The sequence below is a fragment of the Choloepus didactylus genome, chromosome 22 (assembly GCF_015220235.1).
Source record: "Choloepus didactylus isolate mChoDid1 chromosome 22, mChoDid1.pri, whole genome shotgun sequence".
Classification (NCBI taxonomy): domain Eukaryota; kingdom Metazoa; phylum Chordata; class Mammalia; order Pilosa; family Megalonychidae; genus Choloepus; species Choloepus didactylus.
In genome coordinates this window covers 42,696,026-42,723,690 of record NC_051328.1, presented here as the reverse complement: position 1 = coordinate 42,723,690, position 27,665 = coordinate 42,696,026, and the positions used below count along the sequence as shown (strand labels likewise).

The 27,665-nt window shown below is 64.8% G+C and overlaps 1 protein-coding gene across 1 annotated transcript; it reads left to right on the top strand.

The window, feature by feature from the left end:
- Positions 1–27,136, top strand: SLC7A5 (solute carrier family 7 member 5). The gene is made up of 10 exons (XM_037816164.1): positions 1–616; positions 11,164–11,289; positions 18,156–18,261; positions 19,309–19,353; positions 20,569–20,692; positions 21,633–21,736; positions 22,254–22,350; positions 23,225–23,374; positions 25,081–25,258; positions 26,485–27,136. The coding sequence occupies exons 1-10, from the start codon at positions 85–87 to the stop codon at positions 26,538–26,540; spliced, it is 1,518 nt and encodes a 505-aa protein (XP_037672092.1). The 5' UTR covers positions 1–84; the 3' UTR covers positions 26,541–27,136.
- The last annotated feature ends 529 nt before the right edge of the window (positions 27,137–27,665 follow it).

The following is a 27,665-nucleotide window of genomic DNA, read 5'->3' as shown; positions in this document are numbered from 1 at the left end:
GGGTCTGGGCCCGCGGCCGCTTCTCCCCGTCCGCGCGCAGCCGCGCCGCGTCCCAGGCCCGAGGCTCCGGCCGAGCGCGGCGCCATGGCGGGCGCGGCCCTGAAGCGGCACGCGGCGGCGGCGCCGGCGGCCGGGGAGGAGGAGCGGCAGGCGCGCGAGCGGATGCTGGCGGCGCGGCGCGCGGGCGGCGCGGCGGGGGACGCGGGTGTGAGCCTGCAGCGCTCCCTCACGCTGCTCAACGGCGTGGCCATCATCGTGGGCACCATCATCGGCTCGGGCATCTTCGTGACGCCCACCGGCGTGCTCAAGGAGGCGGGCTCGCCGGGGCTGGCGCTGGTGGTGTGGGCCGCGTGCGGCGTCTTCTCCATCGTGGGCGCGCTCTGCTACGCCGAGCTGGGCACCACCATCTCCAAGTCGGGCGGCGACTACGCCTACATGCTGGAGGTCTACGGCTCGCTGCCCGCCTTCCTCAAGCTCTGGATCGAGCTGCTCATCATCCGGCCCTCCTCGCAGTACATCGTGGCGCTCGTCTTCGCCACCTACCTGCTCAAGCCGCTCTTCCCCACCTGCCCGGTGCCCGAGGAGGCCGCCAAGCTCGTGGCCTGCCTCTGCGTGTGTGAGTGGGGCCGCGGGGGAGGGAGGGCGCGCCCCGGACACCCCCTGGCCGCCCCGCGTCCCCGCGTTTCTGGGCTGGAGACCTGCGCGCGAGCTCCCGCGTGGGTTCCATTCGTTCGTTCCCGGGGGTCCCGGCGGCCCCGGGGAGGCCGCAGAGAAACAGGCAGCAGGGTCCCCGCTCAGAGCCCCCAGAGCCCCCCGGGGGGCGCTGGGCTGATCTTTGTGAGCGGAGGCGCCAGCCGTGGGCCCTGCGCCATGAGCGCAGCCCCTTGCCCACGTGGACCATCCGGCGTTGCCCCAACCCCCCAACCCCCCGGGGCCCTCAGGACTCGGGGACTTGGAGCCGGAAAGGGCAGCTAACTTTTTTTTTAATTTTTCATTCATTCGTTGCCATCTCCAGACCGGCTAGCCAGGAATGGGTGAGGCGGGCTTATTCATACTAAAAGTGATGCAATTTTCCCCGGATCTTGGTCATGGTGGCTCCGACAAACGGCAGTGTTTGCTCCCCTGAAGGGGGCTGGGCCCTAAGGAGCGGGGTGCCTGGCTGCAGGCAGTCAAATGCGGGTGCAGGGGCCCTAAGGGGTGCCCAGAAGCAGCCACAGGGCACGGTCCTCTTGCTGGACACGGCTCTGACAGGGCACGGGCAGGGAGGGCCCTGATATGTCAGCAGAAGAGTGGGCCGGGCCAGGGCACATGGCTACTTTTTGCAGTTTTCTCCTGGGGGATTCGGAAAAACTTCACTCCTAACAAATCCACGTGATTTCGTATTTTGGGTGGTTGGGGAGCACTTGGCGGTTTTCAAGCCTCCCTCTTGGCCAGCCTCTAAGGAGCCGTGAAGGGCTGCGGTTTGCGTTGGAGCCCTGCCCACATCTGAGACCAGATTTATTTATTTGCATCAAGAGCTGCCACCTGATTTAGGGCTTTGCCTGGATCTTCCTAGCATGCATAAATACAGGGCCAGCAGAGCTGAGTTTATGGTTTGGGGGTGGTTTTATGAAAGAGGATTGCAGTTCCTTGGGGTATATGGGGGGGGCTTCCGATTGGCAGAGGCGTGGGTGCTGGGACACTTGACAAGCTAAGCAGTTGGGGTGAGCGGCCTGCATGTGTCTGTCCCACTGTGAATGCGTTGGATGGTGCATCAGACTGAGCAAGGAAAAGAGAGCCTCTAAAAGAGAGTCGTGACGAGACAAAACTGTCCAGTCTCCATCGCTGCTAGGTGCTGTTTAATGTTTTAGCCAGTATGTGATGACATAGGTAACGTATTTAAAACGGAACACCGGGTTCCCAGCCTCTGTCTCCTGACGATGCCGTGGGCAATGCTGCTTTGGCCGGCGGAAGGGACCTTTAGGGTAGGGGTTTTCTAGTTTTCTTTTTCTAATTAAAAAAAACACAAAAACAAATAATGCATGACTACATCATCCTATAAAAATCCCCGTGGAAGTTGGAACGCAGGAGCCCCCATTGCTCCTCGTGGCTGCCCCCCACGCACCCCGTCCTGCCCCATCACTCCTGCTCACAGGGTGGAATGCAGCTTCCCAGAGCTTTTCTCTGCTACAAATACAGAGTTTGCTTATTTTTATTAAATCTAAATGGATCATAACGTACAAATGGTTTTCTGCCTCCCCCCTTCTTTAAGCCTAAAATGATTTTGAAGTTTCCGCAGCAGTACAGAGATCTGCTCGCTGCCCCATGGAGGGCACTGGGGGTCCTCATCCTTGCTTTGTCTAACCCAGCATTGCTGTGAAGACCACCACACACCCGGCTTCCTGCAAATGGGCAGGGGCGGAACTTCTAGAACTTGGCCATCGGTTGCGTACCCAGAGGGGGGCCTCTGGAGCCAAGGTGCGTGGGCTTGGATCTGACAGCCAGAGCACTTTCCAAACTTTCCAAAGATACTGAACCAGTTAGCACGTTCCTGAGATTTCTTTTTTGATGACGTGGCTTTTAATTATGATTCAGACCTTGTAAGTAGCTTCCAAACGGTCCTTTTGGGTCTGGGATTTGGTCTGGGGCCTTAGCGTTCCCCTCTGTGAAATGGGCACAGTAGCATCGTCTCAGGGTCGCGTATGTAAGGGCGCGGCCGAAGGCCTGGCCCAGGGCGAGCTCTGCACGGCGGCAGCTCTTGGGGCTCGGGAACGCAGCCCCGGACCTGCTCGAGTCCTTCGCTAGAGACGGGAGCCGTCGGAAGAAGGGGCCTGGACAGGCTCTCCTTCCCAGACTCTGCCAAGTTGTAGGAAAGGGATCTGGACCTGTCTGAGTTGCGGCCACTGTTGTCGAGACAGGAGGTGTCTGGGGCTGGGGCCTGCGGGGTCGCCCCCCTCCGCTCTCCCCCGCCCCTGTCCGGTGGGTGGGCAGCCACCGTGCACCCATCTTTCAGAACCGGGGCAGGCTGCTGGCTGTGCAGGGGCCATGTGGTCCTGGAGCGCCCTTCCGGCAGGTGGCGTGGGGTCCAGAAGCACCTCGTGGGCTCTGATGCGGCTGCCGCGGACCCACGATGCAGCCTCCTCACCCACGCCGACCGTGCCTCGGGCTGGTGTGTCCAGACTGGGGTGTGGGGTGGCCTCGGCGGCTGTGTGCCTACAGGCAGATGACCTTGGACGGGGCTTCCCTCCCTGTGTCCGGGTGAGGAGCATGGGCAGCAGGTGGGCAGACCCGGGCTCTGTTGCACCCAGACCCTCCCGAGCCTGTGTCCGTTCCTGTAAACGGGTGTCGGTGAGGGTTCCGGGAGGCCACGTGTTTGACGCGTTCTGCGTGTGTGAGAGCCCTTCTCGCAGTGCCGCGCCTGTCCTGATGCCTCGGCCAGCCCTAGAACCCGCCCTCGTGAGCGGAGAGGGGAGGAGAGTGGAGGGGACCTCGAGGGGGGTCCCTGCGGGGTGCCCACACTGGGCCCTGTGCCTCCAGCCAGGCTGGCACGGTGGGGCCTTGGCAAACCGGTGAGCACTGTAGGCTTTGTAGACACGTGCCACCTGTGGCAGAGGCCCCGGGCACCCTTGCAGCCCAGGGTGAGCTGAGTGCAGTCAGCAGCCTGGAGCCGTCGGTGCCGTATCCGCTTCCGGCCAGACTGACAGTGCCACCGGCCATCGGGCAGTCACGCCGAGTCATGGGGTAGGAGCTGAGACCCACGGGAGGTGGGCCACAGCCCACATGACTCCAGAGGAGCCAGATTCTGGGCACCGTGTCCTTCCTGGATCACAGCCCCCTTTGGCGATCCCATGGTATGTCCGGAATCTGCAGGAACGTGTGCAAAGGTGCGATCAGACCAGATTGCATGAGTCACTTGGGGCTCACGGCCCCCCACCCCTGGCCTCGGTCCAGATGGAGGCCCTGACATAGCCCCATCACAGCTTTTGAAATAGGCGCTGTCCTTGCCCACGTTTACGGTTCAGGGAGACTGAGGCAGCGGTGGGCTTGGGGCCCGGGGCTGTGTGCTGGTCCTGGGCACGCGCCTGCCCGCTGAGCCGCTGTTTGCAGTCTTTGGCGTGGGACACAAGGCCGCGTCTCCTGCGAGGGTGGCAGGTGCCTGGTCGGCCCGGGGTGAGGATGCGTGCATCCAGAGTCTGGTCTGCGGCCGAGCTTCGGGGACAGCCCCCCTGGGAGCCAGGAGCAGCACCCCTCAGCCTGCCCCTGGCGAGTGGTCTTAAAGGGAGGCCCCAAGAGGCCTTTCATCTCCCTGGAAATCTCTCTGCGAATGTGCTCGCTGAGCGGCCCTGTCCAGCAGCCTCCGAGGACCCCTGCAGCCCCAGGCCACTGCACCCATGTTCCCTGGGCCAGCCACCCGGGTACCAGGGAAGCTACACCTTCCCCATCCGCCATGAGCACGGTGCCGAGGTTTGCTCGCTGGACTGCCCACCTGGGCTCTCTGGGTTGGCATGCGACCAAGTGCGTGCTGTGCGTCACCCTGGGCTCAGTGCATTGGCATCTGCTGCTGCTGGAACGTGCCGTGTGGGAGCTGCTCACGCGGGGCTGGCACAGAAGTGCGGTGAGCGCTGCGGGGCTGAGGTTCGCATCCACTGGGGACTGTAGCCAGCCCCGTGCTTTGTCCCCGAGCACAGGCCAGTGTGGACCTCAGCTCCGGGAACCCTCGTGCCCCCTGGCCTGGCTTCCATCTGGCCCCTTCAAAGGCACCCCAAGAGCCTGAGGCAGCTGGAGAGAGCCTGGAGCCCTGGGAAGGCCTGGTCGGGCCGGCGCCGGCCCTCCAGCTGCGTGATTTGGGGCAGCAGGGGGTGGCGGCAGCAGGCGGCATGGGAACTGGTAACCTGTTGTGGCCAGGGGTCAGTTAGCGGAGGGGCTGCTGGGAAGCAGAGGCCAGCAGGCGCCACCGAGCCACACCTGGCCAGGGGCTGCGGGGCCCATTGGGGGAGCCAGGGAGGGGAGCTGTGGCCCTGTGGGAGTTGCCCCTCACTGGTGTCCCAGCCCTGCCTCACTCAGGCTGAGACCCAGGCCTACCCCCGACCTATTAAGGCAGAATCGGGGTACAGGGGGTGCCTGATGGTTCTGATGGGCAGCCAGAGCTGGGCTCTTGCTGTGTGACTTTGGGCAAGTGGGACAGCCTCTCTGAGCCCCATGGGCATTGGATTAGTTGCTCCAACCTTGGCTCCCTCTCCTGTTCTTCTCTGTTCACAAAACCGTAGCCCTTGGAGGGATGGAGGATTCAAGGATGTGTGGGGCAGGGCGTTCCGGCCACGGCTGCACACTGCCCCGTTTAGTGGAGGTGGAGGCCCCTTATCGCCGAGTGCCTCCCACGTGCCAGCTGCCTGGGCCCGGGCGATAGGCTCCGCAGGCCGTGGCACGTGCCCCCCCGGACCCTGGTGAGCGGGGGCTTCGATGAGTTGGGAAACTTGCCTGTCAGGAGACGGGGGCCTGGTTTCAGAGCTGGGGGGGGTCCTCCTTCCTGTGGGGCTGTTTCCTGGCGCCACAGCCCCCGGGAAGCCTGTTCCCAGCAGGGCACCCGCCTCAGAAAGCGCGTAAAGCAGCAGAGCTGCCCTCTGGTTTCCTGCCTACCCCGGGGCTCGGCAGGGCGGGTGCAGGGTTTCCTAATTGGGCCTCTTTGGGCCTGCTGGGAAATGAGGGTGTCGGCGCTTCTGCCCCTTCCCCGGGCGAGCCGAGGGGCCGGGGGGCTCAGCGCTGGGTGCAGGGAGCAGGAAACAGTGGCACTGGCCTTCCAGCAATTTCTGCGGAAAGCCAGGGGAGGACGAGAGGTGGGGGCGGGAGCTTGAGGGTCCCTTCCGGCCCCTCCACAAGTGGAGAGGTGGCCCCCGCTTCCTCGGAGCCTCCGGGCCCCTTCCAACCCCCGCCCTGGGCATCGCCTCCTTTCGCCCCGTTTTGTGAGGATCTCTGCTGATGGGTGTGAGGGGGCTGGAAGGCTGAGGGGGTTGGAAGGTGGTGCGAGCGGGCCCCCGAGGGCGGGGGACGAGCATCTGGCCCTTCTGGAAAGAGGCGGCCTTGTTGCTGCCCCTGGCGGTGCCGATGGCTTTGTCAGCCGGGTCAGAACCTGGGTTCTAAGGGGCCCCGACGCGCCCTGGCCGGGAGAGACCCGTGGAGGTGTTTCCGGAGAGGATAGGGCCCCACTGCTGGGGAAGGCGGGGGGGGGGGGGGGGGCTGTAGTGGAGCAGGCAGGAGGAAGCCCTGCGCCAAGCCCCAGGGCACATTTAGATTTTTGGGGAGCCAGCAGGGAGGCACAGACCCCAAGAAAACCCATGTTTATTGAGTACCCACTGGGCTCAGGGCTCCCGTGCCTAGTGGACGATGAATCCGGGGCAGAAAACAACGCAGAGCCAGTCTCTCTCTCTCCTTTTCTCTCCCTCCGTCTCTCCCTGTCTTTCTGTCTCTCTCCCTCCCTCGCTGAGAGTGGAGCCCTGGGCCCGTGTCCACAGGCTGCGCCTTCCAGGAGTTGCGTGTGTGGGGCCGGCTCTGGCCGGGTTAGCCTGGCTCTCTCTGGCCGCCCTGCCCTGGCCCTGGTCCCCGGGCTGCAGTGAAGCCGTGGTCGGCGGCCCTGAGCTCGGCCATGCTTCCTGGGGCTCACGAAGCCCCCCGCCACCTCCCCCGGCCCTCCCCAGCCTGGCGTGGCGGCCGGGCCCACCTGCCCCGAGGATGGGCTTTTTGTTGAGATCCCCTAGAAGACTGAGAGAGCTCCCTGTTCTTTTTTTTCCCCCATGTAAGAAGTTCGTTTGGATTTCATAATCATCTGGTACTGGAGGAAGAGGAGACATTAAACAGCACAGGATGGACCGTTCAGGCATCCGGTGCTGTCACCGAGGGGCTCGGACCTGGGGCTGGCAGGCAGCAGGCCACGGCCGGTCACTGGCTCCCAGGCCCTTGTGCCTTGAAACGCTTTTCCCACTGGGGGCTTTGACTGCGGTTTTCAGAAGTTGCGTCCTGGTCTCTTGGGACCAGGGGGTTCCTTTGTATATGAGGTGCTGTCCCGCCAGCTTCCCAGCACCTTTGGGGTGTCTCAGCGAGTCTCGGGGAGGGCATTGGTCACTGCCTTCCTTGGGTATAAGAGAACATTTTCACTAACGAACAGCCGAGAAGGACCAGTCAGTCCCGGAGGGTGTTCACAGCTGGCTGGAGCGCCCTGTGCTTTTGAAAGACCCTTTTGCGGAACTTGTGAGTGTGCCGGGTGCCCCGTCCGGGGGCAGTGGGCAGAGCGACCCCCTCCGGGTTTACTGACGAGGCTTGTTCCGTCCAGCAGGGCCCGGGTGGGCGGGGCGGGCTGCGGGGTTGGGGGCCTCGGCCTGAGGGAGGGTTGTGCTCGGGGCAGGGCTGAGCCCACCTGCCCACATGCCGTCGTGCGGGAGGGTCCCTGGCTGTGCCTGGGCTGGCCCTCCCAGCGACACACACGTGTGCACATGCACGCACCCTTCCATCTGGTGCAGGCTCGTCCCCGTTGTGCCCAGCGCTGACCTTTGTGCCCAGGGACGGGTGGCGGCCATCGCAGCCCAGGAGTTCTTGCGTCCAGGTGGGGGGCTGGGGTGCGTGTCGGGAGTGGGGGGCAGCTGGGCAGGATGCCGTGGCTCCAGAGGGCTCCTGGGGCTGGCACCACCTCCTGAGCTCAAGGTGACGGCGTTATCGTTGGCGAGACGGGGTCTTCAGAGGCAGCCCTGCACGGCCCGGCACCCCTTCTCCATGGGCTGGGGGCCCCCAAATCCTGAGGCAGTGCAGCCGGGTCCCCACGAGGCCTCTGAATGCCCGAGTCGGGGAAGTCAGTGAAATGAAAGCAGCCCGTCCTTGCCCTTCCAGCCTCCCCTGCCAGGGAGACGGGGCAGGAGGCGGCGGATCTGAGACTCAGCGGAAACATGCAAGGACGGTGGCCTGAGGTGGCTGTGCTGGGGACTCGGCACCCACGTCATGGGCCGGCCGGGCCGCGGGGGTCTGGGTGCAGCGGCCCTGGGTGGGGGGGGGGTCCTGGGGAGTGGGGAGGACCAGGGGTGCAGCTGGGGAAACTGGGCTGGAGGGGGGTCCACCGGGATGCAGGGCCCGGACTCGGGAGCTTTAGGGACAAGTCTGCACAGCCAGGAGCAGGTGAGCATTTTGTCCAGGGATGTGGGGTGCATGCCCCCCATGTCTGGGCACCCTGTGCTCCTTGGGGCGCCTCCTGGGCACCCTGTGAAGTCGGCATCAGAGAGCAGAGGGAGGGAGTCCAGGCCTCACTGGTGGAAGAGCCCCCTGGTGCTGTGCCCCAGCGGTGGCCGCCTCAGCTCAGCCAGGGTGGGTGTGGGGGGCACATGACCAGATCCCCCTGGGGCTGCGGCAGGGGCGAGGGTGTCTGCGAGGGGCTCCTGCCATCATGATGCAGCACTTCCCACCACCAAGGCACCCCCAGAAAATGACGCTGTTCTTGGGGTAGGGGTTCCGGTGAACCCTTAGGGTGGGGGGGCCGGGGCGATGCCTGCGTGGCAGGGTCCCCGGCTGGCCCCGACCGTCTCACCCGGCCTGGGCACAGCTCTTCTGTGACAGCACTGCCTTTATCTCCCGCAGCAGCTGTGCTTATCTGGGGGTGCAGGAGAGGGCTGGCTTCCAGCCAGTGCCGCCACCGGCCACATCGGGGTGCCCCTGTCCCCCATGTCCTGCAGGGGGGCTGTGAGTCCCTCAGCCTCTGGCCACAGCTGCCCACCCTTGGGGTCCATATCGGAGGCATACGCGGTGCCCGCTCGGCAGGGTGGACAGGCTGGGGGGCTCAGCAGCTGGGCCCCCCCGCCGTGGCTCACTTCTAAGGCTGAGAAAGCCCCGGGTCCAGAGGAATTGATGTCTTAAGGTTATCTTCTGTTTAGGAACTTTTTAAAAAAGAACACCAGGGAGGATAACAAACTGCCTGTTTACCCATCTCCCAGAGTCGGTGACTGTGAAAACCTTGTTGTGTGTTTCAGTTCTTGTCATGAAGGAAATGGAATGTGACAAAGCCCCCGTTGTTCTGTGACCTGGAGCCCGTCCCACCCCTCACCGGGCGGCCCTGACCTCCCCCATGGTGGGCGTTTATGGCAGGGCCTGTGTGTGTCAGGGTCCAGGGGTCTTCAGCCCCGAGCGGACAGTGAGCCCCGGGCACCCGTCAGCCCCACACCCGACCCCAGCACCCAGCCCCGGGCACCTGTTGGCCCAGCCCTGCCCCCACCCGCAGCACCTGTCGGCTGGTGGGGAAGACAGTCTCTGAACCTCAGGCCCCTCCAGGGCCCCTGGTTGGGTCCCAGCCCCAACAGAGCTTTGGGTGGCCCTGGAGGCCTGACCCTCCCTCTCCCCTGTGCCCTTGACTCTCAGTGCTAGGGGTTGGGGGCTCCAGGTGGCCCCAGAGATCCAGGGACACAGTCTGGGGGCCTTGGCCAGCACCCCTCTGGGCCTCCGAGCCCCTCTGCGGGGCGGGTGACAGCGCCCACCACGTCCATCCTAAGGGCCATCCCCCCCCAGTGCACCCCAGGGCCACACAGCCTGGCCTCGGCCATCAGCAGCGGCTCTAGTGACCACCTCGCAAACCTTCTTCCTAAACTTTCTTGGTGCCGGTCCCGCCTCGGCCTGTGATCACACACCCCTAGAGCTGTCCACGGACAGAGCCGCGAGGCGTCGGTCACCTTCGGGGAGAGCTGAGCACATGCAGGACACCCCTTGCCTTCCACCTGGCTCTCGTCCGGCTCATTCATGCGAGTACATTTCTTGAAGCCGATTCTCAAACTGTAATTGTAGGCGTCAGGATGTGGCCAGGGGCCCGCGAGGCCACACTACCCTTGCCAAGGGTCACTTCTGTTGGGGGAGCGGGGCTGGGTGGGTGCCCTGTCCGTCCCAGTGCCCCCGGCCCACTGATTGTTGGTGAGAGTGCTCCCACCCGGCTGGCCACTTGGATCGGCCCGGGGGGCTGTGGAAGGTTCCAGGAAGCCAAGACGGCTTCGTGTTCACGGAGGTTTTGTTTTCATGGAAGTTGCATCCTGTCCGGCTGAGCCCCTAAGGACCAGCCCCTCCCTCCCCCTCTGGCTCTCCTCAGACCCCTCCCCAGCTCTGGGTGGGCTCCTACGGGTGCCCAAGGGTCCCGCCCGTGCCCTGGAGCATTTGTTGAGCCCGGACTGGGCCCTGGGGGGTGTGAGGTCCATTTCCGACCGCTCACCTCCATCCCAGGAGATCGGAGCCTGGTCTTCCTTGGCTGATGCTTGGGGAGGGGGGATGTGTGGGGCTGGGGAGGGGGTGGCAGGACCAGGCGGGAGCGCTGGGGCCGGGTGTCCCAGGTCCATCCAGCTGGAGGACGTGCCCGTGCTGGGACTTGGAGAGCTGCCCAGCCCAGCCCATCCTTTCCCAGGAGGGGAAACTGAGGCCTGGGAGCAGGTCTGATGGGGCAGCTTGTGCCTGGTTGCCTGCCTGGGGTCGGTTCCATTCTTCTGAGCTTGAGCCTGGCTCCTGGGCCCCCCTGCGGTGCTGCCTCTGAGTCCTGGGCCTTCTTGGTGCCAACCCGGCCCGTGTGCTGCCCCCCGGCTCACAAGGACAACTGTGTGTCTGTGTCTCCCTCCCCACCCACCCCCCATTCTTACCAACAGTCTCTGCTTGGGTCCAGGCTGGGGTGCCCTTCCTGGGGTGGTCTGCACCCTCTGAGGCGGTCAGGAGGGCCCGTGGCCTGCTGTTGGCTAGTCTCGGTTTGGTGCCCCCACCCATGCTCCCGAAGCCCCTGGGGTGCCAGCCACCCTTGCCCACCCCCTCGCCCCTGCCCAGTGCCGTCTGCACCAAGACACCCTCACCTGGGGCCTCGGCCGGTTGCTGGTCTCTGTCCCCGAGCGTCCCCTCTGGTCTCGGACCACTGTGTCGCATCGGGCGGGCGTCTGTAGAACGTGGGGGGCGAGTTTTGAGTCTCAGTGTGCGCTGTTGGAACAGCAGGTGTTGGCATGCGCCGCTCTCCTCCCCGCGCCGAGGACACCTGGGCGTTACCTGGGGCCAGCAGGTGGGCAGGGGAGCAGCCCCCGGTTGCAGAGCAGGTGGGTGTGAGGCCGGCCGCTCGTCCACAAGCCCCGAGGGCGAGCTTGGCCATCGCGTTGCCATGTGCTCGTCTGCTGACTCGCCGCCCCCCGTCTCTCTCCCCAGTGCTGCTCACGGCTGTGAACTGCTACAGCGTGAAGGCCGCCACCCGCGTCCAGGACGCCTTCGCTGCCGCCAAGCTCCTGGCGCTGGCCCTGATCATCCTGCTGGGCTTCGTGCAGATCGGGAGGGGTAAGTGCGCGCGGCTCGGCTGCACCCTGTGTCCAGAGGCCGGACAGCCTGCCGCCCCCGGCCTGCATCCTGGCAAATAGTGGGGGGCTGCTGGGCCTGCCGCCCTAGTGCCCGGGGCTCTCGTTTGACTGTCGGGGGGTTCAAGCCGGGTCACGCTGTCCTGGGTCCTTATCCTGCACGTCCTGGAGTCTCCCTGGGGACCTGGAGGGCAAGGCCTTCGGAACATGAAGACATCACATCAGCACATGTGTCAGGGGGACAGGGAGCAGCGGATCTGGCCCGTCAGCCCCCCAAGCTCAGGCTCGTGTCGATGAGGGGCCGGCCTGGTCTCCGTATGAGTGGGGACTCGCCCCCCGAGCTCAGCCCCACCATGGGCCTCGTCCCTGAGGCCACCCAAGAGGCCATGGGGGGGGGGGGGTCCCTGTGCCTGGGTGACCCGCGGGGATCCCTGTGCCTGACTCCATGAACTGAAGCCACCACCGGGCTGCCCTCCCCTTTGTCTGCTTCGGTCCACGTCACCGTCCGCAGGGCCGTGCCGCTTGGAGCTGGGTCACGGGACCACACCCAGTTTTACTTGTCGTTCGTGGGTGGGCGTGTGGCCGTTTCCATGTTCCTTGTCTTTACAGACAATGGACCTGAGTTCCTGTTTCTCGTGGGCGTGTGTCCAGGTGGGGTGGCCCGTCTTGCCGGGTACCCGCCTGGCTTCAGCGGGTCCTGCCCTGCGGCGTCTGTGTCTGTTTATTTAGTACCATCCCAGTGTGGGCAGCTGGGCCCGCCACAGCACCCCGATCTGGCCACCCTCTTCTGGGGCCTGGCCTGCAGCCCCTCTCTCTGGGGAGGCCGCCCCCCACATGGGGCAGCTGCGGGCAGTGCGAGTGGCTGCCCTGGCCAGCAGCCTCCCGAGTCCCCGGCAGGCAGGACGGAGTCCCCGTGGGACAGACTTCTCACCCCACCACCTCCCCCAGTGCCCAAGCAGCTGATTCAAGGCCACAGTGTTGTGGGGGGGGGGGTCCATTCGGCCCAGCGAGGGCACTGGGAGCCCCTCCAGGAGGGAGGGCTGGGCCCCTAGCACGGGCTCCTGTGGGGGTCAGGGCCGAGCTGTCCCTGCCAAGTGGCCATGTGTGCCCTGGAGCAGGCGCCTCCACCTCAGAGCACCACCATCCTCGGTCCGGTCCCAGGCAGAGGCCCGGCAGGGAGGGCGCAGCAAGCCGAGGGGGCAGGTGGGAGCCTGGCCAACAGCCCAGCACACAGGGCCCGCTGCCTGCCTGAGCAGCTCATCCTCACAGTGGCCCTCGGATGGGGTCCTTGCCCTCCGTGGCTCGGTGAGGGAGGGAACCTGCCCCCGCCCCGGGCTCCCAGGGAGAGGAAGGCTGAGCTGGGCCTGCCGCCTGCCAGCACCTTCCCTCGCCCGTGTAGGCCCCGCGTCCAAAGCCGGGCCTCATGCCTCACTCTCCCCACTGAAGGCCCCATGGCTGGGACGGGCACCGTTCAGACCAGGGGCTGCCTGAGGAGCCTGGCCCGTCGGTGGGAGCCCCGGGGAGGCCCCCGAGGAGCAATGTGCCTGCGCAGAGACGCGGCCACTACGGGTTGGGGGCACTGGAGTAGCCGTGGGCACTGCGGTTCCTGCCTCGGGCACAGACCTGGGTGTCAGAAGCAGCCTTCCCAGGCTCGGGCGGCCTTCCCTCAGCAGAGGCGTTTGCAGGACACTGGCACCTGCCCGCCCCGACACTGGTCAGCTGCTGCCTTCATCATCGTCATTGAAGAGAGAAACGTCTCAACACCCGACTGGCCTCTGTGGACGGCACTGCGGGCATCCACGCTCCCACTGCACCCCACAGGCCGCACCTGGCGGGGTCTGTGAGCCGAGGGGCGTCAGGAGCCCCGGACTGGGGGGTGAGGTGCCACCCAGGCACCCCAAGGAGGCCTGGGCCGGATGTAAGCTGCCCCTGACCTGTGGCTCGGTGCACTGTGCCCTCACTGTGCTCGGAGGGCCTTCCTGGGACTCTACGTTCCAGCACATTCTCTGAAGACCCCAGCCGGGTTAGGCCCCCACAGACCCAGACATGCCCCCCCCCTGCCCCCCACTCAGAGTCTCGAGCCGCTTGGGTCCGATGGTTGGATTTTTATGGGCAAATGAAGGAATCCATCCTATGTCCCCCAGGCCTGTGCGGCCAGGACAGGCGTCTGGTGGGCGATTTGCTCGTGAAGTATTTGCTGGCTGGAACGAGTAGATAAAAGACAGAAGAGGAATTGAGGAGTGGGGGACGGATCTTTTTGTAAAAACAAGTTTCAGTTGGGACAGCAAAGACCTTTTGTTCCGCTTGAATGCATAATGTGTTTGTAATTCTGTTGGCTCCCCCCAAACCCCCCTCATACCATTCCTTTCTAATCTTGGGGACTCAGCACAGTCTGCAAAATTCCTGCTCCCTTTTTGTCTGGGAGATCTGCTTGTTTGCTCCCAGATGAGTGCCTTTGCCTAAAGAAGGTGCATTGTGGGAAACGCTGACCACTTCCTCCCCGGGCAAGCGTCGGGCATTTCTCCCAGGGCACCCTGCCCACCCCCCACGCCAATCACCAGTGGGACGGCACCGAGCCCCCAGGGCAGAGCAGACTCTTTGCTCCAACTGCGCGCAGCCCGGCCGTGGCTGCTGCCTGGGTTGGGGAGGGCAGCCATGCTCGCACACCCATTCAGCCCACCCCCTTTGCTTCTCTCTCACCTGGGTGCCCTCACCCGGGGCCAGCTGCTTTCCGGCTCAGCCTGCCCCTGGCAGACCCCGGGGGCTCAGAAAGGCCTTGGGCTGTGGGGGTCACCACTCAGGTTCAGGTCCAGCACTGCTGTTTGTCAGCTACACACCTTGGGCAGCACCCATGGCTTTGCTGCCTCAGTTTCCCCATTGGTCAAGAGAGGGTCATAGGACCTCCGCTGGTAGCCGTGAGCATCATCTGCTCTTTCTTCCGGATCTGCATGCTGGCACTGAGTGGAGAACTGGGCAGAGGGCAGAGGGCCCAGCCACCCTTGAGCAGGCGTCTCATGGCACGTCAAGTCCAGTGGGGAGGGTGTGGATGGGCTTTGAGACCAGAGCAGGGCAGTCCCTGCAGGGCTGTCAAGCTTGTAGGGTGAGGAGGAGGCACCTGTCTGGGAGCTGAGGGTCAGCTCGGATGGGGATGGCGGCACCCAGGCCTGCATGGGCAGAGCTGGGCTTGGGGAGCTTGCGGCTGGGGCGGGGGCCGGGCCTGCGGGGCCTCGGGTTACAGGAGCTTCAGGTCCATCTTGCGTTCTCGGGACAGGGTGGGGGGATGGACTGCATATGCTTCACCGTTTCGGGGCCAGTTGGATGTCCTGTTATGCATGGGTGGGCCTGTGGGGCGGCCAGAGTGGGCAGGTGAGGCTGGGGGCACAGCCAGCTGGGCCGTGTGGCAGACGGAGCCCGAGGACCCTTGTGTAGGCGCCCCGCCCGGGCTGCCCTGCTCTCGGCCTTGCTGAGGGCTCCCCCGCACCCGTGAGGCCTGGCCTTGGGGTGCAGGACACAGGAGGGAGCATCCCAGCCACGTGGACGGCAGTGGGAACAGACTGAGCTGTCCCCGAGGAGCTGCAGGTGGACGGGACAGTGGGGCAGATAAAAGAGCTTGCAAGTGCTCGCTGTCCCTCCCACGCAGGAGCGAGATGTGCTCTTTACATTTTGTCCCAAATGGACAGAAAACCTTGGTTCTTGGGCTGTGCCGGCGTCGGGCCCTGGGCACCAGGAGGACGTGGAGGGCTCACCTCCCAGCCCCCAGCCCCCTTCCTGGCCACAAGGCCCCGAGCCTCAGACCCGCCCTGCTGAGTGGTCAGAATCCTCCACAATCCCCTGGAATCCCCTGGAATCCTCACCTAATGCTCAGATGCAGGCGGGCGGCTGAGCTTTCACAGGGAGCACGAGCAGAGGAGAGCGGGGAGGGGCACAGGAGGCAACGAGGCCCAGGCCCCCATCCTGCCTGGGACCCTGGCCCGGGCCGGGGCTGTCTCTGAGCCTCGGTTTCCTCCCCTGGAAGGACATGAGGCCCCTTGCGTGCCTGGCACGGGGAGGCTGTTGTTACAATGGAAGTTTCTGGGGGGCCTCGCAGAAACACCCCTTTTTCTACTTCTCCTGCTGGCTCCTACTGAAGCCCATGAGCGCCTTGCCTGGAGACGCCCACTGGGGGGCCCAGAGCCGACCGGCCTGGGGGTGGAGGGGCACGGGGGTTAGACGTGAAGGACACTGCTGTCTCGGGGACGGGGCATGTGGGGGGCTGAAAGGAGAGGCGTGCTGCTGCCCAGGAGAGCCTGGGGGACCCCACCACCTCCCCAGCCCACCGCAGACTTTCCCAGCCAGGCCATAGGGGCCCAAGGAGGGGAGGCTTCCCCCCAACACTGGATCCTAGGGGACCCCCTTTGGGTTCAGCCAAGAAAGAAAAAAAAGCAGCGGTGCTGCCTCCAGCCGCCAATAAAAATGTGCCAACAGATTTCCCGACCTCCGGGGCCCTGGGAGGACGCGCCCTCGGGAGCTCAGGCTGCTGGAACCAGGAGGGTTCTGTGCGCCCAGCACCTGCTGCCCGTGCCCTGGGGCCTCCCCTCCCGCCCCGCTCCTGCCTGTCCCGGGGCCGTCAGGGGCTTTGCCTGGATGTCACCAGCGGGCACGTGGTATTTGTTTGCAGCAGCCGTGGCAGAGTGTTCTGTGCCGGGAAGGGCTTGTGACGGAGCTTTGGTGATAAAGTAGCGTTTGAGGGAGGGCTGGCTCTTTATTTCTCTGGCTCTTTGATAGTTTTTAGCTGAGTCCTTCTGCCAGGCCTGCCACAGTGTGTGCTGGTTCAGCCTCCAGCGTTACAGCAGGTTCCGAAACCACCTGCTTGGTGCCTGCTCCGGGGGGTAGCCAAGAGGCAGGAATCTGGGCTTTTCCCGCCGCCCCCATGCTGCCGGGCCTGGGTGTGGGAGGATGTGAGGGGGCGGCAGCCGAGCCCGGGCTGGGGGGACAGGCCTCAGGGTCTCTTAGAGCCAGTGGGACTCCAAAAGCCGCTTTCTGGCCAGGATTTGAGGCTCATGGCTAATCTCAAAGCAGAGGGGCAGGTTTAGAAATAAGGAGTTAAAAACAAAGACCGACAGACCTGATGGACAGACGTTGGCCATGGTGAGCAGGCATGTCCTTGCCTCGGCCTTCCCCTCTGAACCCAAATCCTCACCCGTCACCGTTCCCGGGCAGCAGGCAGGGTGGAACGGCACAGGCGTCCCAGCAGCCAGCCGCGTGCCCGGGCAGGGAGGGAGCTGGGGACACGTTCCCCTGGTGGCGGCTCCGGTCCTGTGCACCCCATGGGGGGTGGGGAGGGGCGGCCTCTGCCCTGATGCCACAGGCACGGGCCAGGGCAGGTGCAGGGTGGGGCGGCGCCCCAGAGCCACATGGCATCGTCCGGCAGCACCACGCCACCGCACTGGCCCCACACGCTCAACAGGGAAGAGTCCGGGGCCACGTGCCTCCCGCGTGGCTGCTTGCCAAGAGGTGGGAACTCGGTGCCCGTGCCATGGCGCTCAGCCTCCAAGCCGTCTCCTCCTGATGGCCATGGCACGTTACGTGCTCGCCAGGACGGTGCAGCCAGGGCGGGTGGAGAGGGCAGTGGCACCGTGGGCTCTGGTCCTTGAATATTGTCTCGGAGACTCCTGAAGGGTCAAAGGGGACTGAGGGCAGAAGGTTCCGGCGTGGTGGATGCACAGGGAGGAGCTTGCTCGCAGCCCACCCTCTGAGCCTTGTCGGGGGAGCGTACCTGACCTTCTGGCACTTTCCGCCATTGCCTCCAGCCCCGCCCCCAGCCTCGCTGGCAGCTCGGGAGCTCTCCCCAGAGGCCGTGATGTCTCGCCACCCGGGGGTCGTGTCTGAGTGAAATCGGCTCCCAGGACCTTTGAATTCTCCCTGCCCAGCTCCCCGGATTCCAGGGGGCCCGGGCGGTGGGAGGTGGCCCTGCTGGTCCCCGAGCTTAGGTGACGTGAGCGCTTGGGCCTGTCGTCAGGTCACAGCAGGTCGTCTCCGGGCTGAGCCGTTCCCTGTGCACCAGGAAGCAGGGGTGCCAGGTGGAGAACCGGCCGTCCCCTCTGTTCTCTTCTTTCTTGGGGTCCTCCGTGACGGGGTCGTGGCCTTCTCCTGGGCAGCGAGGCAGGGGAGGCCATGGGGTGGTGTGAAGACCCCCAACCTTGGCCCACAGCCGTCCTGGGCTTTGTGGGGCTCCACCCACTCAATGCCAGCAGCCCCCACCCAGCACAGGAACACCTCCAGACATCACAAATGCCCCCGGAGGGGGGAGCAGAGCTGGCACCTGGGGCTGAGAACCGCACTCCAGAGCCAGGCCCGGCGACCGCACAGTCCCGCACATGAGCAAGAGCCCTGGGCTCGTCCGGGCTGTGAGGACAGCACTGCCCGGTGTCCACGCCCGGAGCCACCGAAACAGCGCCCGTCCTGGTCTCTGGGTGGGGGCCCTAAGGGCAGGGAGCTTTGGCCCTCGCTCTGTAGACGGGATGGGTGAGGGGTGCTCCGGCTCACCACGGGGGGCTGAGGCTAACCCAGGGGCTGTTTTCTCCCCCAAACTCCTTGGGGTTATGGCCCAGGGCCTCTCTCGGGGCCACACTCCTGCCGTCTTGGGAGGAGCCCACCCACCCCGTTACTGCCCATTCCCACCCAGGACACATCTGGGAAGAGTTTGGGGCCAGCACATCAGCAGGTGCATTTAATTTGTGGCAATGAAAAACCCTCACCCCAGCATTTTTGTTTGTTAATGTGTTTTGCGCTAAGAATATTCTGGAACTTGTAGGGTGACCTCAGCAGAGCTCTCTGACCCCACATTCCTTACTCTTTGATCTCTGCCAGGGGACGTGTCAAATCTGGATCCCAAGTTCTCATTTGAAGGCACCAAGTTGGACGTGGGGAACATTGTGTTGGCGTTATACAGCGGCCTCTTTGCCTATGGAGGATGGTAGGTTCTGGAATGTCTAGGTCTGTCAGCCTTGGAATATACAGGCCCTGAAGTGTCCAGAAATCTCACCTCTTGGACACCCTCGGGCGGTTCAGAGAGAGCGTATAGGCTGGAGCAGCAGGTGCTCTCTCCGGGAGCTGCTCTGAGCTAGTCATCCCGAGAAAGGACTGAGGGAGCCCGAAGCCACCCTGGGTGCTCTTCTGAGCCCCATGGGCCCCGCCCATACACTCCTGCCTTCGCTGACAGGAAGCACTGGGCTTAGGAAGCTGGGACCCGGTGGTTCTAAACCTCTTCCAGCCTTCAGAGGCAGTGCCGGGAGCAGGGGGCTGCGGCCGTCCTCAGCACTCCTGTCCCTCTGGGTCCCTAACCGTGTGGCCTCTGCCCTACGGCCAGGCTACACAGGGCAGGGTGAGAGCACAGGGACACGAGAACTGCTGCCGTGGCCAGCAGGTGAGGGAAGATGCCGGAAGGCAGGCCAGCCAGTGGAGAGGGACACCCCAGGGCCTACACAGTGGGAGTAGCAGAGCCTCAGAGCAGACACTCGATTATCCACATCCCAAATTGCCCGCCAAATCCGCCTTTGCGTTCAGGTCCTCCTGGACGAGCAGAATTGCTCAGGGACCCCCGTGGCTGCCCTCTGAGTTTCTTTCCCTGTAGCCTTTAGCCCGCAGGAGATCTGGAAGCCAACACCCAAAACTCAGTGGTCACTGGGACTTGAGCTACATCCCCAGCCGGTATCCAAGGACAGAGAGGGAGGGAGGGTGAGGCCAGCTCGGCCTGAGCTACTCATCCGCCTCTGAGGCGGGGTTAGCTGCCCCTGCAGGGGGAGGAGGAAGGAGGGGAATGTGGGGGGCTCAGCATCAGGGTTCTTGCAGGGATTTGCTGCTGTTCCAGCAGAGGCCTCGTCCCCTGACTGCTAGCTGATGATGAGGCCCGGGCGGGGGGGTGGGCACCGAAGACAGCCAGGGGCTCCCCATTAATCTGCTTTCATTTTGTCCCTGGTGATCATTGAAGGAAGGTGTGTTTAAACTCTGCTTTTTGTTATAGGAATTACTTGAATTTTGTCACAGAGGAGATGATAAACCCCTACAGGTACGTGCACAGACGGAGACGTTCCTTTCCATGAACGCAGGAGGGGGCGTAGTCCTTGGGGTTGGCCCAGCCTCAACAGGCGCGGTTCTGGGTGGTGTGGCCTCGAGGAGGGGGCTTTGAGGAGCCGGCAGTGGCCACAGGACCCTGGAGTGTCGTGCGGCCTCCTCCTGACCCGGGAGCACGTCTGCATGGGGCCTCAAGCCCAGGTCAGGGCCCAGTCCCAGCCCAGGACCCCCGGCACAGGCTCCTAGGGCAACCCCTCCCCTCCCTGAGCCCTGCTTTCCTCATCTGAACAACCGGGGTGCTCGTGCCCCCACCCCACCGTGTTGGTGGTGAGGACCAGAAGGGACCTGCGGGGGTCAAGCCTGCACACGCGGGACCATCGCCAGGAGCATGGCGGCTCGGGCGGCCTCGTTTCAGGTTCAGGAAGGGAGGGGTGTTTGCCGCTGGCTGAGGTCCCCCTGGGACAGGACAGCACGGCCCGGCCGTCCGAGGGGAAACACTCTCCTGTGCCCCTGGCCGGCTCTTGGACTTGTCTAGCAGCCGGCAAGGCCAGGCACACAGGCCTCTGCTCCCAAACGCAGGGCCCGCGGCAGACACGGCTGTCCACCGTGGAGCTCCGTCCCGGCGTCCCTCCCCGCACTGGCCTTCCTGCTTTCTAATTGGGGGACTAGGGCCTGACCCCAAACTCAAGTTCATCTGCCAAGGACCCACTTCCCCACGCAGGCCTCCCTCCACGGGGCTTGCCCCCAGCTTTGAGGACCAAGAGGGATCTGGTAGCGGCAAAGAGAAACAGAAGTTGCCGCAGCCACCCAGCTGGGGGGAGGGGCTGGGATCTTCTGTTCCATTTTCTCCAAAGTGCAGATCCTGTCACTTAACAAACCTCGTTAAATTTGGATTAAGACAAGGTGTTGGGGGGGTGAGAACACCTAAATAACATTTTAACAGCAACTTCCTGCCTCTCTGATTTCCCAAGACGCCTCTGTGCCCCACCTTCCAAAGCAGGCTGTGGGGATGCTGGGGGCCCATTGTGGAAGGTTCAGGGCGCCAGGGCCTCTCCGGAACCTTCTAACTTGTGGAAGCTGAGGCGGGCAGTCAAGGGCTGGGCCCAGGCCCGTGCTGTCGCCACTCCACTGCGGCCCTTTCCCTGTGCCTTGGGGACACCCCTGCACCCCAGGCTGCAAGTTAATGGTGTGTGTCCTCCGTGCCTTCCAGAAACCTGCCCTTGGCCATCATCATCTCCATGCCCATCGTCACGCTGGTGTACGTGCTGACAAACCTGGCCTACTTCACCACACTGTCCCCCGAGCAGATGCTGAAGTCGGAGGCCGTGGCCGTGGTAAGGCCTTGCCCGGGGTGGCCGGTGGGCAGAGCCACCTCGTCTCCGGCTCCCCTGACTCCACTGTGATCAGCGCCTGCTGGAAACGGCTGCGGCACACTGGGCCGAGCCGACTGAACGCTGGAGCCGGTGGGCCTCAGCCCGGGCTGTGCATGCCAGTCATGGGGGCTGCAGAGCCCCCTCCCGAGGCCCACCCCAGACAGCTTTAAGTCGGCCCCCGGGGGTGTCGGCTGTTTGAGGTCCCGGGTGAGGCCCTGGTGAGGGGGGTGAAGGGGACTCGTCCTCAGGGACGTGTAAGGAAAGAACCAGCAGGTCGAGCCCAGGAGAGGTTGGGAGTGGCCTCGCTCTGCGTGGAGTGGGGACGCATTCCTGGCCTGCCCCGCCCGGGTGGACCGCGAGTGCCCTTGGGGCTGCTGACGTGGGCGTGGGAGGGTCGAGAAGCAGCGTGTGATGGAACCGGCCTCGAAGGCCTTCCAGCGTCGCCGGCTTCCAAGGGGAGGGAGGCAGCCCAGGCGCTGAAACCCAGAAGAGGGTTTGCCAAGGGCTGGGGCTGGCCGTTCCCGAGCAGTGTCACCGGGAGCCAGGTCCTGCGAGCCGTGATGGCTGCTGGGCAGTGGCTGGGACTGAGGTGGCACAGCGTGGTGGCAGTGAGCTGGTAGCCCAGCCTGGCCCATCCCTCCCGGCCAGGGGCAGCGAGGGCTCCCGTCCAGGGCACCAGGGGTTTTGGGACGGCTTTACCCGCTTCCCGGGCACACCCTGCGACCTCCTTATCCCCGCGGGTGACGGGTGGTGCAGGCACGGCCAGGTTGCAGTGACGGGGCCTCCACCCTCTGGGGGAGACGTGGGGGGCTGAGGAGGGCCCAGTGTCTGCCCTCCCCACTCAGCACTGTGCCCCATGGGCCGTCTGGGCAAGGGGCTTACCTCGGTCGCATCCTCCCAGGACTTCGGGATCTATCACCTGGGGGTCATGTCCTGGATCATCCCTGTCTTTGTGGGCTTGTCCTGCTTCGGCTCCGTCAACGGGTCCCTCTTCACATCCTCGAGGTGAGTGCCCGGGGCCTCCGGGTCTCTCCATGTGCTCGGGTGGGTACCCAGGGCCTCCGGGTCTCTCCACATCCACCTGCCCACACGGGCGCCAGCTCAGACCCATTGTGGAAGGCCAAGCGCTTCTTGCCTCGGTCTGGAAAGCTTGTTTTTGCTCAATTGAGTAAAACACAGTTGTTTTAAAGTTCAAGTAATGCTGAAGTATCTCAATGAAAGGTGAATTCCCCCTCACCCTGCCACAGCCCACCAGAGGTAGCCCGACTGCTGGTGTGACCTTCCAGACTTTTCTGAAAGGCCACCACCCAGACCACTCCCCAGAGGGGTGCTGGGCTGAGCCACGGGCCTGCGTTTTCCTCCCTGCCGGCCGGGTCGGGCGAGGGCACCGAGGGCCATGGCCTGAGGCCTCCCAGGCGGGCGCAGCAAACGCTCACGTCCCCCCTGGGCTCTGTCCGTGGGCGCAGGGTGGGCGGCTTTTCCCTGGAGCGGACACGAGGCTGACCCCGCTGCGCTCCCACAGGCTGTTCTTCGTGGGGTCCCGGGAGGGCCACCTGCCCTCCATCCTCTCCATGATCCACCCGCGGCTCCTGACCCCCGTGCCCTCCCTCGTGTTCACGGTAAGCCCGCGGCCCGGCGTGCTCCTCCCTCCCCAGGACGTTCAGAGGCACAAGGACGTGTCCCTCGGGATTGTCCGTGTGGCGGCTCCGACCCCAGAGGGCTCCCCAGAAGGCAGTGGAGGTGCCCCATCGTGAGCCGGCGCAGGGCGGGGTGGGGGCTGCACCGGGCGGCGAGCAGAGCCAGCTCAGCCGGCACCTGGTTGAGGCGCAGACGTGCTAACCCAGCATTTCCTCGTGTCCACACGTCACGTCCCGCTCACGGGGCGCCACAAAGCGCCAGGTCTTCAGAGCGTTTCATTCCAATGAGATGTGGTGGTTGTGGAAAAAAAAAAAAGATGCAAATGGCATCGGTGTGTGTGTGTAATTCCTGATAACGGGGGCGCTCCCCAGGGGAGCCGCGGTCTGTGGGTCGCTGGGTTCGGTGTGTGCCTGTCTGGACCTCCGTGGTGTCGGTTTCCACCCCCCTCTCGGGGGTCACCTTTACCTCTTTCTTCTTTTTAGCAACTCTGCTGAGCTGTAGTTTACCCGCTTCAAGGGCATAATTCAGTGCTTTTCAGTGTGGCCACAGAGCTGTGCACTCATCGTCCCGGTCCGTTTTTGAACACTTTCACTCCCCCAGAAAATACCCCGTGCCCTTGGGGATTGACTGGCCCTGGACACTGCCTGTTAGTGGGGTCAGGAGCCATGGCCCCCGCGCCCGGCTTCCCGCACCGAGCACCACACCTCTGTGACCAGAGCTGCGTTGCTCGGGCTGGGCCTGTCCCCAAACAGGAGCTGCCAGCGCGGGCGGCCGTCCCGGGGCGTCCCCAGAGGCGCAGGGCCCTGCCTGCTCCCCGCCCGCCCAGCCCGGGCTCACCGGCCCCTCTCTCCCCAGTGCGTCATGACCCTGCTCTACGCCTTCTCCAAAGACATCTTCTCCGTCATCAACTTCTTCAGCTTCTTCAACTGGCTGTGCGTGGCACTGGCCATCGTCGGCTTGATCTGGCTGCGTTTCAAGAAGCCCGAGCTGGAGCGGCCCATCAAGGTGAGGGCGCCCGGGCTGGGGCCAGCGGCCGCAGGGCTCCCTGGTGTGTGCCCCCCACCCCTCACAGCCCGGGAGCCTCTGCTGCCCAGAGCCGATGTCCCGGGAGGGGCAGGGCCAGGACAGCATCCAGGCCGGTGCTCGCCTGGAAATGCGGGCGAGGAGGTGGATGGGGGTGGAGAGGGGAGCAGGGGTGTGGAGGGCGGGTGGTGGGGGGACGGAGGCGGGTGGGCCCCGACGCGGTGTGTGGGCCAGTCGGGCCCTCGAGGACCGGCTCTACCTGGCTGGAACGGGGCTTCCAGGTGCGTGGCGCGACTCGAGTTTTAGGGTGGGCTGTTGGGCAGTTCAGACTGCCCGGGAGGAGGCTGGGGTGCAGCTGGGCCTCAGCTGAGGCGGCCACCCCCTCCTCGTCGCGTCTGTCCTGGGGAGGCGGCTAGTGACTCGTAGCCTGGGAACCCAACCCGAGGGCTCCTCTGACAGCGGGAGAAGGCGGCCCAGCTGCGGCTGGTCCTGCTGCTCTCCGGTGCCCCTGACTGCCCACTCCTCATTCCCTGCCAAGGCCCCTCGGGTGGGGTCCCCGGGGAGGGAACAAGGGGGTTGCCTTGGCCCCTGCCTGTTCCCGTCAGCAGTGGGGGGGGGGGGGTGGAGCTGCCCGTCCTCCTGTGCGCCCACGTGGCGTCCGCTCCAAAAGCTGGGCAGCGTGAGAAACCAGATGAGCCCCAGAGAGACGCTGTCGTGAAAAGGTGTGGCCGGGCCCCTGCGCTCCACGCGCCTCCCCCTTGAGGGGTTGCCCGATGGGTGCCTCACCTCAGCGCTGACACCTGCGGCCGAGTTAGCAGGAAGGGTTCCTTCCCGAGCCCCAGCAGACAACCCATGGGCTCACGGGGGTCAGCGGGGCCGTGGGGGCGTCTGCCCTGCGGGGCCGGCATTGGCTCCTGGTGCTCGGTGCCCACTGGAGAGCCCTAGGCTTGCCCACTGTCCACAGACAGCCTGCTCCTCCACCCAACCCTCAGTCGTGGGGTACTCGGCCCCCATGTGACCCAGGGTGAACCCACCTGTGGACGGGGACCCAGCCCACGCACTGGGACGCCAAGGCCAGGGGAGACCCCTCGTGCCTGCGCCCGGCTCGGCCTGCCCACGCCTCACGGCCCATGTTCTCTGTGTTCCCTGCCAAGGGGCAGCTACAGCTGCTCACTCGGGCGCCATTGGCCCCTCTCGTCTGCAGAGGGGTCTCCAAGCAGGCAGCTCTCTCGGGGGCACCCAAGGACTTCCCAGTTACCGCACGTGCCCCTCCTTGGCTGGGGTTTTGCACTTTCTCCTTCTAATCACGGCTTGGCCGCAGGTGGGATACGTGCCGGGGAGCGGGGATGAGACAGACCCGTGTAAGTCAGGTTCCAGTAAACGCTAGAATAGAGGCAAGCAAGGCCCGTCACGAGAGGACAGTGGGGTTTCCGGTCAGGCAGAGCTGAGGACCTCGGAGGGACGGGGGAGCTGTATGAGGCGTGCAGGGTGAGCAGGGAGCATCTGGGGGGTGGGGTCCGGCGGGCTTCAGGGCCACACGGGCCATCGGCTGGACGGCGCGGCAGGGACGGCTGCAGTGAGGGCGTCCGGCCCAGGGGCAGGGAGTCAGGTGCTCTCGGGCCGGGGCGGCTGTGGGGGAGCCACCCCTGGGCGCTGCCCTGTGGCCCGACGCCCCACCCCTGCCGCAGGTGAACCTGCTCCTGCCGGTGTTCTTCACCCTCGCCTGCCTCTTCCTCATCGCCGTGTCCTTCTGGAAGACGCCCGTGGAGTGCGGCATTGGCTTCGCCATCATCCTCAGCGGCCTGCCCGTGTACTTCGTTGGCGTCTGCTGGAAGGACAAGCCCAAGTGGCTCCTGCAGGGCATCTGTGAGTGGCTCCCGTTGGTGGCTGAGCATCCCGCCCCCGCGGTCCCTGCTGGGACCCCCCACCCGTGCTGCAGACCCAGCTCCTCGGCCCCTGGCCACGGTCGGGACAGTGGGCTGCTGGGCAGGGCAAGCGCCTGGTGTTGGGCCGGCCCAGGGCCTCACTCCCACGCAGTGTCCAGCAGTGTCCGGCCCTCATAGTTCAGGGAGAAAATGCCCAGCCTGGCTCCCGTTAGTCTCGGCACAGGGGCGCCCGCCGGGAAACAGAAGCCCCAGCGGTCCCCGGCTCACGCTCAGCAGGCAGCTCCAGAGCCGGAGGTAGCTGCCCCCAGGCGGGGGGCACAGGCTGTGCGACTGGACCTATCGGGACCTGGCACTCACCCCCGAAAGCAGCTTTGAAAACCCGTGGGTGGCAGTGCCGCGGGCAAGGCTGCTCCAGGCCCTGAATTCTGACCGCCTGCCTGGTGACTGGGATTGTGGGGTCCCCGTAAATCACCCCAGGTGCCCCAAGAGCCTCAAGCAGAAAAAGCCCGTTGTCCCGGGGGCTCCTGCCTGCATCTCTGGGGGCTGCTCTGAGGCTTGTCCCTTGCTGGTGGCCCGACAGGCCAGAACCCATTCTCAGCTCGGGGGGCTCCATCGGAGGCCCTTCCCTCTCCCGGCTTTATGGCTCCGGCCATCCCGGTGTCCCTCGCTGGGTGGCCACAGCACTCCACTCCCACCCCATAATCACGTGGTCACCCCCATGTGTCCTGTCGGCTTCGGGCCCACAATGTCATGTTCTGAGGTTCTGGGATTTGGGGTCAGCCCTTTTGCTGACCCTGTCCACAGGACAGCAGGGTCAGGTGTCACCAAGCAGGGGAGGGCAGGGGGTGCATCCTGGGGTTGTGCTGCAGGAGCAGGGTGGGCTCAGCGCCCACCTTGAACCAGAGTCCTCGGCCCCGCCTCACGGGTGGCGCGGTCGTGGCAGAGCACAGCTCCGTTCCTCTGCGTCTGAGCTGGCGCGGCCGGCGGGGCCCCGGGAGGGGGGCTCACGCTGCACACGCGCGTGTTAAACACACAGACCCAGGAGGCTTCACCAGTCACCAGGGTCCCAGCTGCTCTCACAGCCGCGGAAGGCGAGGTGGGCCGGGAGGAGCCGCCTGCAGCCGCCCGCCAGAGGGTCCCACCCAGCCCCCCGGGAACTTGGAATTGGTGGCCCTTGTGCTAACCCAGTTTTCCTGTCCCCCCCAGTTTCCACCACCGTCCTCTGCCAGAAGCTCATGGAGGTGGTCCCCCAGGAGACGTAAGCAAGACACGGGGCGCTGCAGGGGAGCAAACACACGAACCTCATTCTGAAACACCCACCCCTTGGCAAGCAACTCCGGTGCCCCCTCATGCAGACAGCCGTGCCGAGTGCTGCCCGTGCCCCCGCCGCCCCGGCGAGCAGGCGCCGTACGAGTCCCGTCCTGGGGGAGCAGGCAGACGGCGGAAGGGCCTGTTTCCGACGAGCGGATGGACTTTTATTTTATTTTGTTTTTGGGTCTTTTCCTTCCCACCCTAGTTTATTTGTATTATTTTTATAACTTGAATTTTGGGTTAGGTAGATGCCACGAGGGTGATTAGTTTTAGAGCGATGGGTGAGGGTGGGGTGGGGAGAGAGGGGTCGTCTCTCCCCCCACTGCCTGAGCACACTGGGCCTCTGGAAGGCACCGAGCCGCCGCCCCTCGGGGGGCAGATTCCAGGACACTCCAGCCCCCCACGAGCAACACTACTGAGCCCCGGGGCCTTGCTGTTTGCGGCAGACGCCCCACACCCCGGCTGCTAACCCGTGGGGTCGGGCGATATGCGTGTGTTTTATTTTCTTATTTTTTGTTATAAACGTAGTGACCTGAGTTAAAGTGAATGCTCTGGCCTTTGTCTCTGTCTTAAAGTCCTGAAGTGGACACACACCACATACACGTCATCTGAGAGAAAGTCATGGTGCAGACGAAGGCCTTGGGGAGCTGTCGCTCCTCCCGGATGCCCCAGCTGAGGCCGGGGTGGGGGGGTGGGGTGCTCAGCCCTCACCCTGGCTCCCCTGGACTACAGACCCTGTACTTGCCACATCAACCCAAGGCACAAACGCAGGGGCCCCAGCAGCCCTCAGACGCACACCTTCACCCGTTCTGCAGCCAGCAGGGGACGCAGAGTTCTGGTTTATTAGGCAAAGCTCTACCCTTGGAATCTTCTAGAAATGGCCAGGCAGGAAAAGCACAAAGGCCATGGCTGGGCCCTGGTGGGCTCTGCTTGGACTCGTGGGAGACAGTGTCCCTCCGGGTCCTGCTGGACATGGGCCTCAGAGAACCAGCCTCCGGGCTCCCGCCAGCCCCAGACAGAGGCCCCCCTCCCCGTCACCTGCTCGGCTGACCTGGTCGTGATTCCAGCGGCCTGGA

Coding starts and splice junctions, on each gene's coding strand:
- SLC7A5 (XM_037816164.1), top strand. CDS start 85: ATGGCGGGCGCGGCCCTGAAGCGGCACGCGGCGGCGGCGCCGGCGGCC. Junction 11,290..18,155: donor CTTCGTGCAGATCGGGAGGG/GTAAGTGCGCGC, acceptor GATCTCTGCCAG/GGGACGTGTCAAATCTGGAT. Junction 19,354..20,568: donor GAGATGATAAACCCCTACAG/GTACGTGCACAG, acceptor CGTGCCTTCCAG/AAACCTGCCCTTGGCCATCA.